The sequence below is a fragment of the Lactuca sativa genome, chromosome 4 (assembly GCF_002870075.4).
Source record: "Lactuca sativa cultivar Salinas chromosome 4, Lsat_Salinas_v11, whole genome shotgun sequence".
Taxonomy (NCBI): Eukaryota; Viridiplantae; Streptophyta; class Magnoliopsida; order Asterales; family Asteraceae; genus Lactuca; species Lactuca sativa.
Window position 1 is genome coordinate 75061670 of NC_056626.2, and position 12759 is coordinate 75074428.

General features: G+C 35.9%; 1 protein-coding gene and 1 long non-coding RNA gene across 2 annotated transcripts; both read left to right on the forward strand.

The window, feature by feature from the left end:
• The first annotated feature begins 2327 nt into the window (after nt 1-2327).
• On the forward strand, nt 2328-3551 carry LOC111886759 (uncharacterized). Its single transcript, XM_023883004.1, has one exon. The coding sequence runs from the start codon at nt 2328-2330 to the stop codon at nt 3549-3551; it is 1224 nt and encodes a 407-aa protein (XP_023738772.1).
• A 4032-nt stretch (nt 3552-7583) lies between these two features.
• LOC111886805 (uncharacterized) lies at nt 7584-8769 on the forward strand. Its single transcript, XR_002848552.2, has 2 exons — nt 7584-8155; nt 8241-8769. It is a non-coding gene; the product is annotated as an uncharacterized LOC111886805 (long non-coding RNA).
• Nucleotides 8770-12759: the final 3990 nt, after the last annotated feature.

Below are 12759 nucleotides of genomic sequence, written 5' to 3' on the forward strand. Positions count from 1 at the left end.
AACAACAACAAGAACATCTCATTGATATGCCACCTTGGAATCAAGCCCCTCCTCAAAACCAACCCAATTACCAACCACAAAACCAAAACTTCCACCAAAAAAACCAACCTCAAAACAATGCCTTTCAAGTTCAACAACAAGTACATTACCCAAATCCACCTAATTACCAACACCCTCCAATGCATCAACCCCCAATGTATCCACCACAACAACTCCCTTATCACCAATACCCTAACTACCAACCTTATCCACCACAAATGAACCACCAATACCCACCCTACCAACAATATCCCAATTACATGCAACAATATCCCAATCACCCCAACCCACCCAATCCCCCTCAAGAGTTGACACTTAGACAAATGATGGAGACAGATGTTACTCACACACCTCTTGATATTGTTTATCCCGCAAACCGCCGGGGAATTGAATTGAAGTCAAGTTTCATACATCAACTTACCAAATTCCATGGTTTGGATAGAGAAGATCCTCAAAGGCATTTGAAGTCCTTTCACATGATATGTGTTAGCATGTTGCCCGAAAATGTGACATTGGATGATTTCAAGTTAACCGCCTTCCCACTCACCTTGGAAGATAAAGCTAGAGAATGGTTATTCAACTTGCCATCGGGATCTATTCACACATGGGAAGAGTTACTCAAGGCCTTCAATAGCAAGTTCTATCCTACCTACCGAATATCAAGTCAACGAAGTGACATTTTGGGGATTCGTCAAGAGGAGAATGAGACTTTTCATGATTTTTGGGAGCGATTCAACAACTTGTGTACAAGTTGCCCTCAACACAACATTCCCAAACAACTACTTCTTCAACAATTTTATGAGGGAATGAATGACAAAGATAGGAGGATGATTGATGCTTCAAGTGGTGGTGACATCTTCAACAAGACACCCCAAGAGATAAGATCCCTTTTTGGAACCATTTCTCAAAATCAACGAAACTTTGGAACCCGAAATGGAATGAAGAGAAATTCTCCACAAGTGGTTGGTGAAGTTAGCAACACTCAACACTTGGAATCAAAGCTCTTGGATTTGACTAATGTGCTAAGTCAAATGGTGGTGGGAAGTGGCCAACAATTGATGGTGTGTGGCATTTGTGCAATGACGGGGCATTGTACGGATAAGTGTCCCTCACTTAGTAACGAACCGGAAGATGTGAATGCAATAGGAGGATATCAAGTTCAACCAAGACCCATGGGATTTCAAAACAATTTCAACCCAAATTGGAGGAACAACCCACACAATCCATATCCACCAAAGCAAAACCCACCAAATATTTTGATGAGACCTCAACATCCGTAATACCCCTCTCAAAAACCTCCATATCCACAACCTTCTTTTCACCCTCCAAACTACCAACAACCTCCACAACAAGGCCAATCAAGTGGTAACCATCAAATGAGCCTTCAAGAACTTGTTACTTCTCTTGCTCAAAGTCAAACACAATTTCAACAAGAAACCAAGAACACCTTCTCCAACATTCAAGCACAAACTGGAGACTTGGCCACCGCTCTCAACAAGATGGAACAAAGGGGTAAACTTCCATCTCAAACCGAGAAGAACCCCAATGTGAGTGCAATAACTTTGCGAAGTGGGAAAACACTTGGAGAAAGTAACCCTAAGAGAGTCTCAAGAGAAGACGAATATGAAGTTATGATAGTGGAACCTTCGAAAGTTGTAACTCCTCCAAAGGAACCGGTTGTGCCAAATGTTGATCAACCCGACTCTTCCAACAAGAATGTCAAGCCATTGGTTATACCACCACCATTCCCATCCCGTTTGGCTTCATCGAAGAAAAAGGAGGATGAAAAGGAATTTCTTGAAACCTTCCGCAAAGTCCAAATCAACATTCCCTTATTGGATGCAATCAAGCAAATACCACGCTATGCCAAATTCCTTAAGGATTTATGCACCAATAAGAGGACATTTAAGGCGGATGAAAAGATTCAAGTCAATGCAAATGTGTTCGCGGTTATCCAAAAGAAGTTACCACCCAAATGTAAGGACCCGGGAATGTTCGCTATTCCATGCACAATTGGTGATTTACATGTTGAAAGTGCAATACTAGATCTTGGAGCTTCAATAAATGTGATGCCCTACTAGGTTTTTCAATCTCTCAATGTTGGACATTTCGAAGAAACCGGAGTGATAATTCAATTAGCGGACAAGTCAAGTGTATTTCCAAGAGGCGTGTTAGAAGATGTACTAGTGCAAGTCAATCAACTAGTATTTCCAGCGGACTTCTATGTCATTGACCTTTAAGAGAAGACTCCTTCCAAGTCATCTATGATTCTCCTTTGAAGACCCTTCATGAATACCGCTCACACGATTATTGATGTTCATAATGGGAAGATCACCATGCAGTTCGATGGCGAGACCATTCACTTCAACATCTTTGAAGCCATGAGGTATCCTAGCAATATTTCTCCATTGTATCGGGTCGATGTGATTAAACCAATCACCCAACAACTATTCGAGTTATCATATGGAGATATTTTGAAGATGGTGCTCAACTTGAGTCTTGATTGTGAAAGTTTGAAGAAAACATTGGATATGTACACATTGGACTCCGAAGTTGAAGAGATTGTGAAGATTTTAGAAGTTAACAATTCCACAAAGAAGGATATTTCTCAAGTTTCCTTATCTCATTCTCCAAACAAGATGCCCCCTTCAATAATCCAACCACCCACACTTGAATTGAAAGTTTTTCCTAGCCATTTGAAGTACGTTTATCTAGGTCAAGACAAATCTCTTCCGGTGATCATCTCCTCTCAATTGAAAGACTTTGAAGAAAATCAATTGGTTGAAGTATTGAAGGAACATAAAGAAGAAATGGGATGGACGATAGCGGATATCAAGGGGATAAGTCCTAATATTTGCACTCACAAGATCCTCATTGAAGATGATTGTAAACCTAGAAGAGAAGCTCAACGACGATTAAATCCTCCCATGATGGAAGTTGTTAAGAAAGAAATCATCAAACTCCTTGATGCAGACATAATTTACCTGATTTCCGACTCCAAATGGGTTAGTCTGGTCCAAGTGGTTCCCAAGAAAACGGGAATCACAGTTGTACAGAATAACAAGGGCGTAATGGTACCCACTCGAGTTCAAAATGGATGGAGGGTATGCATTGATTATAGAAAGTTAAATTCAAGCACACGAAAAGATCATTTCCCTCTTCCTTTCATCAACCAAATGCTAAAGAGATTGGCGGGAAAATCGCACTATTGTTGCCTCGATGGATACTCGGGTTTTCATCAAATACCCGTTGCACCCGAAGATCAAGACAAGACGACCTTCACATGCCCCTTTGGTACGTTTGCCTACAAGTGGATGCCATTTGGATTATGCAATGCCCCTGCCACATTCCAAAGATGCATGGTGAGCATTTTTTCCGAGTATGTAGAGAATATAATTAAGGTATTTATGGACAACTTCACGGTGTATGGCAATTCATTTGATGAATGCTTGGATAATCTTAAGAAGATTTTAAAAAGGTGCATTGAGAAAAAAGTTAGTGTTAAACTTTGAGAAGCGTCACTTTATGGTCAATCAAGGCATCATCTTGGTTCATATTGTCTCTAAAAAGGGAATTGAAGTTGATAAAGCCAAAATTTATGTCATCCAAACCCTTCCTTACCCAACATGTGCTAGAGAAGTGCGATCTTTCTTGGGCCATGCGAGATTCTATAGAAGATTTATCAAATATTTCTCGAAGATCACGCGACCGATGTGCCTCCTTCTCCAAAAGGATGTTGACTCAACCAGTTTTGGGGCTCTAAGCGAACCAAAAATTTAGGGCCCTTTGGCATTTACTATATTTAATGTTATAAACCCTCCTCCTTTATCCGGGGCTTGAGACCGGCGATAATAAGAGTAATAGTCCAAACTTTTCAGAAAACATAACTCAAAAATCTGATACAAAATTCGCAATACAAAAAACCTGATAAAAAATTTAACCCTAATAGCCTAATCGAGAATGAAGAATCAGTCCTGACTATTCTACTTTCTACATCAAAGTTTAAACATATTCAACTTAATGATTAATCAACATAACAAAATTTATCATAAATTATTAGAATATCACAATTCATAAGACACAAATTCACAATCATAGATAATCATAGATAATCAGCATTCAAAAATAGACAATTATCAGTTATGGAGAAGTAGAGAATCAGAGAAGGAACTGAATAAGAACATACCTTTTAACTTTTTAGAATTTAGCCTTTTAAATCATCAAATCTAGGAACAAAGAACTGAGAATCATAAGAAGACTAGTAGTGGTAATGGTTTTTGCTTCGTTAAAGAATAGAATCAAAGGGCAGAGATGAAGAAGAACAGTCGCTGAGTACCTGAGTCGCATTCAATTTCAGCGTGCGAGATTGGTTTTTGCATGCCTGCGTTCAGCAAAAAATCGAACCGTCAATCCCTAATTGAATTTTGGGTTAAGTGGGCCCCTTAGAATTGGAAGCCCTGAGCAAGGGCTTAGTTTAAAACTATGTAAGGCCGGGCCTGCCTAAAAGCTTATACAAAACATCATTATACGTGTTTCATAGAGATTAACCATTGTGTGGAGTACTATTTAGGTTAGTTTATCTTTTTGGAATTTTGAAATGATTTAATGAACAATAAATGAAACAAATCTTATATTTATATACACAATTGAGATTGTCAAGTAATTATATACTTTATCTTCATAATATTCGCATGATTATTTTGGCAAACTCTAAATAAAATTTAATTACGTGTGTTCCATATATGTATCGACAAAAGTTTGTATTTTCTACGAAAAATCATCGTCCTTAAGAAATATGTGTGTAATTATTCACTACTTTTGTTCATTTCATTTGACAAACTAAAATATATGAATGTTATGATTAATATATATATATATATATATATATATATATATATATATATATATATATATATATATATATATATATATATATATATATATATATATATATATATATATATATATATATATATATATAGTGTAAGGAAAAAATTCTTTATCAACATACCCTTTATTTATCTTAATAACTAAAAGATCATTATTCGGAGATGCTAGGTTAGACATATGATACACGTTTAGTTTTGAAAATTTTATAAATTTTTATTGAATGGATGATCTAATAATTCTTGTTAAATTTTATTTTATAACATTATATTATTTAATCCATAATTCCTTAAGCGGTTTAGAATTAAAATTATAAAAATTAGAACTATTGGTTAAGGGTCATACACTAAGGCTTATCATAAGTAGATTTGTGCAAAACATGGTCGATAATGTTACCGATATGCTTCGTGTGAGACCCGATACTTGAAATCCAATATGAGTATCCATGTTAACATACTTACGATAAAAGTAAATGTGAACATATTTTTGTGAATCAAAATATTTAGTATTTGTATAAATAGATACTAACAATCGGTTTAACAATCTCCAAACAATATTTATACTACATACAACCTCATCCTAGTGACTCACCCTCGGCCGCCGGCGGAAACGCCGAGGTGCGCGGCGTAAATCAGTAATCACAATTATCAAACATAAATTGAATAGTACAAATATAATCTTCTATTATTACCAAAATAGAAATTACATTGACAATGACTATTACTAAATCGTGACACACGCCTAAAAATCCGGCGTTTACAAAGGTATAATATAACTAACGGAGAGTCTTCTGAGCGAACACTTCCGACCTGCTAAATAACCTGAGAATACATGCATTAAAATACGTCCACAAAATTGTTGGTGAGTTCTACAGGTTTTGACACAAAGTATTTTTATAACCAAAAGTGTTTGATAAGATTTAGCCGGTTGACCAACTTTTATCAATATTTACTTTTCTATTAAAAGTTTAAAATAATAGAGTTATAATAATGTGTTATGAATCATTTATAAATACCATTTGTTCAAATCCAAATGTATAAAAGTTGGAAAATACATATAAGTAATTGAAAATAATTAAGTATTATTTGACTTAATTTGAAAACCGTCACTTAACCGGTGGGGCAAACTCCTCCCACGTACATATTGTGTTTTCTTATAAAAACAAATAGTTTATATAAATAACTTATTCTATGTAAGTTAATTAATCTTGTTCAGTCGTATCATGATAATAATTTAGTGTTATACAACTTAATTTCTTGTATTGACACTTATCATTTTGAGTCTCAAGCTCTCCCATTACATATAGTCTCTTTCAATTAGTATCACTGAACAAAAACCCCGTATAAACCCAATATCAATTTTATACGGCAACGAAACAAAACTAGGATTTTATATGAAATCATAACCGAAAATCGCGACACTATACTTTATTATTGCACCGACACCATAAATAGGGCGTGCTAAAGTCATTCACCCCGTTGTAACACGTGGTAATGTTCGGTAATTCTAACGCCAACGCCAAAATTAATATCATCAGACGTAGTTGTAGCTAGCAACTCCAGGCGGGCGGGCGAACCATATAAGATCAATAATATGACACTTACACCCGACGTTAGTCGTTCCCTCGAGGATTAATGGTTATATATTGTATGGTTTCTACTAAGTATTGAGATCTTAGCTTTCGCGAAACCCATAATAGTTTATAATGGAAACTCAAACGTATTGGATATGGTATGCGGAATATGTATGATGAACCTATATGGAATATATATAGTAGGTATGATGAACCTACATGGAATAGGTATGATGAACCTATATGGAATATACAAAGTAGGTGTGATGAACCTACATGGAATAGGTATGATGAACCTATATATTCCATTATAAATTCACTAGATATGTAAAATTATTCATCGTTTAGGAAAACGATAACTGGAATTCTTAAAATTTTAACTAAATAATTATATAATTTCATGGGTTTAATCATTCCATCGATTATGACAATGTACTTTCGCTTTATACACGAATACTAATTTTGGTCATTTTTATATCTTTCCATGCTTCCATGAGATACTTTAACTTATACATATCCAATCATCATTCATGTGACTTATAATATCAACATTTGTTATTATAGCAATCTACTTTACTTATGTAGTTTATAAATGATTTATAGCATTTTAGATTTGCTATTTAATAAGTTTTTGACCAATAATAAAATATGTTGCTAATTTGTGTATAAAATATGAAAATTATCTAAACTTTAATAGACACACATGCATTCTCCCCCAAATATTAAAACTGTAAAAGAGGGGCTGTAAAAACTCACATTCGAAGCGTGATCTCGATCCCGGTTCATTTTGGTGAAGCTTTTCGTGAAAAACCACATCTTGACGTCTTTTGAGTTAAAACAAAGCGCATGACTATTTTTGTAATATTTTAACTAAAGGGACTTGTTTTCAAATATTTCATATTTAAAAGAAAAGGTTAGTTTGTAATTTATTTTACACAAAGGGACTATTTTTGATCTTTTAAAATTGTTTAGGGACTATTTTTGAAAAGACTAAATCACATGGGAGTAGGTTTGTAAGGGTTTTATCAAATGGCTGATTTTAAGTTTTGGCTATACAATTGCAGGGACTGATTTCGACAACTTCATCAAGTATACAAAGGGGTCGACGCATCATCTTCTTCATCTGTTTTGGGGATCGGGAGGAACGAACGAATCGGAAGCGATGAAGGAGTTCCAATGGTGGTCATTCAAATCGCGAGGAGGGACGGGGAGGTCGATCTCCGGTGAGTCCTTCGTCGTCTTCTCCACAGATCAAGGAAGGGGAAAGGATCGAACGGTTGAAGAAGCAAACTGAGGTGGTTCGGTGATGGTTGTCGTCAACAGCTGTGATTGCGAGGGGGCTGTTCCGGTGATGAACCGTAGCAGCGATCAGTCTCCGACGAGCCTTCCTTGGTGCGTTTGGTTCGTCGGCAGCCACAGCTCGAGAAAAGGAAAGCACATCGACATTCAGGGGGCTTGGGTGGTTCCAATCGAAGAAACTGGCGAAGGGCGAAGGATAGATGGAAGGAGGTGATGAAGGTGGTGGTTTGCGATGCCGAAAATGGTAAGCCGAGGGCGGCAGTAGGCGTCTCCGGAGATCCTCGTGTTTCTTCTTTTCTGGCCCGATCGACAATCACGATGTTTCCCCATTGCTTTGGCAGTTCCGATCAACAATAGGTAAGAAGTTTCTTTTGGGATTTTGTTTGTTTTAACAGGAATCTATGGAATGAACAAAATGGTTGTTTGGGTTTGCTTTTGACAGAAATTGATATAGGAGAAGGATGTTTGGGTTTGAGCTTCTTTGACTGGAGGAGGGGCTGCTGCTCCTTAGCTCACCGGGAAACCACAAGAAAACCACCTCCAATGGAGGTGCTCTTGGCTTTGCATAGAAACAGAAAGAAGGGAGAGAAAGAGTGAGTTTGTGACTTTCCTATGTGATCAAAAGCAGATATCTAGAAGTTCTTGAGATATTGGAAGTACTTGGAAATCTCTTGGAGGATTGTGGAGGTACATCACTAATTTGCCCATGTGTGAGAGGGTTTGTGTTTATTGTCATTGATATAGTAACGTTTAGTGATCTAGTTCAGATTTTCAGTTGACTTTGATGATAAACTTGTGTACAACAAGTTTTGGGAATGATCTTGTGTAGATTGCATTGCATATTATTGGCTTTTATTTGTACATGTAGGTGTTTTGGTGATTAAGAAAACTGGTAACATAAATGTACCTAGTTATGTATTTTGTTGAATTTCTATTAGTCTTCATATGTATTAATAGTTTCCTTAGTCATATACATGTGTGTATTTATGTGTGTATTCGTTTTAGATTTTGAAGGCAATAATGTATATTTACAATACTTATACACTCCTATATCAAGGTTTAGCATTTATGATGGTAAGGCATATAAAGAGTTCAGGATTTGTATATAGTAAATGCCCGAATTGCCATATATTATTCAATTAATTGGTATTTGAAATGATACAAAACATATGAATAAATATGTATATATTTAGTGTTTTATAGACTTTTAATTACATAACATATACACATTGTGTTTAACATAATTGTCTATTTGACATATGCAATATGGATTTTATAAGAGCTTTAGCCACTACATATTATATTGTTTGAAAAATACACTCTTCATACATATATGTATATAAATTTACATGATTTTTGAAATATTGAACTATTTTATCGTTAAGATTCGTCACCACCGAATTCGATTTCCAAACTATTTTCGACATGAATTACCAATAATAGAAACTATGTCGAAGTCAAAATTTTAAGGTTTCATGCTCAATCTGGTACAATTCTATGGTTTTCATGCCACTGATTCTTGATTGTAAATTAGTGCTTAAAATGAACTCGGATGAAAAATCATAACTCTTTCAGTTCATAATATATAAATTTTGAGCAATTAATCGTAGTACCGTTTAAACTTATTTAATAAACATTAGCATATCGTACATTTGATCTAGATTATAGCAACACTTACATTAACTGATCGTCAATAATTGACCCAATTTTGTCAATTGTTACACCTAGTTTGTATTAGTGTATTTGTATTCGGGACTTTGTTATAATTCCCGATTATTTGAGTTTGAAGACTTTTGGTTGTAATGCTTAATAATGTAAAACTACCAAAGTTCTAACTAGACAACAGTCGTATGTGTCCCTATATGAGTTTATACAGTACGTCGACTATAAGTGACTATATACATGTTTAGACAGTATTCCGACTGTAGGTAACCATAACAAATGTTTAGACAGTACTCCGACTGTAAGTGACCATATATATGTTTAGACAGTATTCCAACTGTAAGTGACCAACAAAGTTTATACAACACCCCGACTGTGAGTGACCAAAATCGACATAGTCCAAATCATCTTATCTTATGAGGTTGTCAACATGATCATATTAGAAATACTTGTTATAATTTACACTTTTGTGTTACACCCCCGAATCAGACGGCGGAAACGTCCGGGGGCTTGTGTATGACATCATCTTGAAATATCATTACAGTGAATATAAATGAAACATAACATCATCATTACCATGCATAATATAATACAACTGTCATTGTTTACATCAAGTACAATCTTTTAAATAACATGACCAAAACATTCAATGTATGATGTTTAACAGTACACAAAACAAAATCCCCTATTCTTGTTGATTCTTCTGCTTAACGAGTCCCTGAGAATACAAGTTATTTTGAAAACGTCAACATATATAATGTTGGTGAGTTCATAAGGATATTTGATAAAATGATTTGTATAACTTTGTAATCACAAGAAAATCATGTATTTTCTTAAAATAGTTTGGTATGTTATGTCCGATCTTGTATTAATGCATGTGTGTTATTGTTTAATAGATTGTCAAAAGCGATTGAAGAAGGTGTAAATAGAATATCCCCGGACAACCCGATGTTGCCCGTAAAAGAAGAATAGTTAATGTTGTCGTACCAACACCGAGGTGGGGTACCGGTATGAGTAAGTTACCGAGCAATCCAATCATAAAAGAAAATAGATAATGTTGTCGTACCAACACCGAGGTGGGGTACCAGTGTGAGTAAGTTTCCTAGCAATCCAACATAATAGAAAATGGTCTTCCGCAAACTTCATAACGTTAATTTATCTAAGTGAGCCGTTATAACCATACTAAATAATGACAATTTCGTCTGCCTTGGCGTTTGTGAACGCCAATTGAAAAATAGAATAAGGTTATAGTCACCCTAGACCGATATAGTCTAACTGTAGCGAACAACTCAGGTGTGGGTGTCATCCCCGTATAGGTCTATACACAAAACTCCGCTCTCCTTCCAAGAGACACTGATTATGACTATAGGCTACGATTGAACACTTAATAGGTGTCAACCGACAAAAACTCACTAGATCCTTAATTGAATTTACGCAAAGATAAACGTATAAAACTCATTCCAGGCCCAACGAACCATGTAAGTGAGCCACTAGGGCATCACTAAACATGTGAGTTATTTCAAAACCTAATATGAATGAGATTATATAACATGGGCCCAAAATATATGTAAAAAGACAGCTAAGGCCCATTTCACATGTAAGGTATTTATAGGCCCAAATAGCACGCAATTAGTATACAAAACCTATCAAACATATAAATGGGCCACTAAGGCCCAATAACCTAAAAATGATCAAAATTAATCCGTTTGCTAGTTTATTGTTGGTTTTGGTTCAAGTATTCACTAAAATAGCATAAAAGGCCAACTTTTTGTAAAAATGACGTTTTTGTCCCAATAAGCCAAAAATTTACAATTAAGGCCCAATTTTTTTTTTTGTAAAAATAACACTTTAGTCCCCATTTTGTTCAAAACTTGTGTTTATGGCTATTTTGTGGTAAAAATAACATTTTAAACCCATTTTTGTCAAAAATATCATTTATGGCTTATTTTTGTGGAAACACACATTTTTCTGGTTTTTGGCTTTTATGACCTAGTTGTTGAAAAATTTGTAGAAAAATCATCGTAAGTCGAAATTTAGATCCGTAATTTTGGAAGTTTGGAAATTTTGTCTACTTTGTTCAAAATTTTTCTCATAATTTTTAATGGCCTCTAACAAGTGTGAAATTGCTCACCTTCACAAGCTGGTCCGAAATTATTTCAAATATGATAGGTAGTTTTGTAAAATTTGCCAAAAATTGTAGAAAAATCGTATGAGAACGTGAGAGTAATCATTTTAAAGGTATAAACCTGAAATCTTTGCATGTAAAACAGTTTTGAAAAATATTATCATTAAGTTGATCAAAACGGTCCGAGATTGGACAAAAACTTTTCTGTCAAGGGCTGAATTATGAGTCTAGTTTATAGATCTTTGAACACCACACTCCTTTTTGCTATTTTAAGCGTATAAATCCCAGATCTACAAGTTTACATGTATTATATGTGATAACACATACTTTTCTCAAGGTTTTCATGTAGATCTGTAACACCCAGGATTTTGAAAGCCAAGAAAGTAAAAGGAAACCCTAAATTTAAGAGGGACTCGACGAGTCCAAGGAAGGACTCGGCGAGTCGGAGCGGGATCCGGGTCAATAAGGAAGTGACCAACTCGACGAGTCGGCCAAGTAGACTCGGCGAGTCTGGTCTGTGCGAGGAAAACCCTAAATCCGGGGATTGGAGCCTATTTAAACATCTCAATCTTCTTCCTAGGGCTCCTTTACAGCCTCTTACACCCAGAACGCCGCACCTTAAGCCCCCATTGTGTTCATTCAAGCTTCTAGCCATTTTTGAGTGGGTTTAAGGAAGAAGAAGGAGTGGGAATCCTTGAAGCATCAGGGAGTGGCTTTGGATCTGAAGTTTGGGAAGCATTTCAGAGCATTGGAAGGTATCAATTCGTTTCTCTCCTCCATATTTTTCCTTGGTTATGAGTTTTGGGGCTTTTAAGCCATGTTTAAGACCAATCTTGAGCTTGAGGTCCAGATCTGAGGTTGCTACCTCAGATCCATGTTTATTTTGGTATGTAATCCCATAAAGTATCAGCCATTGGGTGGAAATTGGAGTCTCTTGGTCCTAAACCCTAGCTATGGGTGTATTTTGCCTAGATCTCACTCTCTACACGTAAAGTTTGCAACTTTACGTGGGAAATAGGCTTGGGGAGGGTAGATCTATAGTTTGGAGCTCATGCATGACTCGGAAGTCCTCTGCATGTAAGTGGATCTTAGTGGACTCGACGAGTCCTTCGAGTGGACTCGGCGAGTAGCTTGAAGATGAGGAGGAACTCGACGAGTGGGATGAACAGCTCGT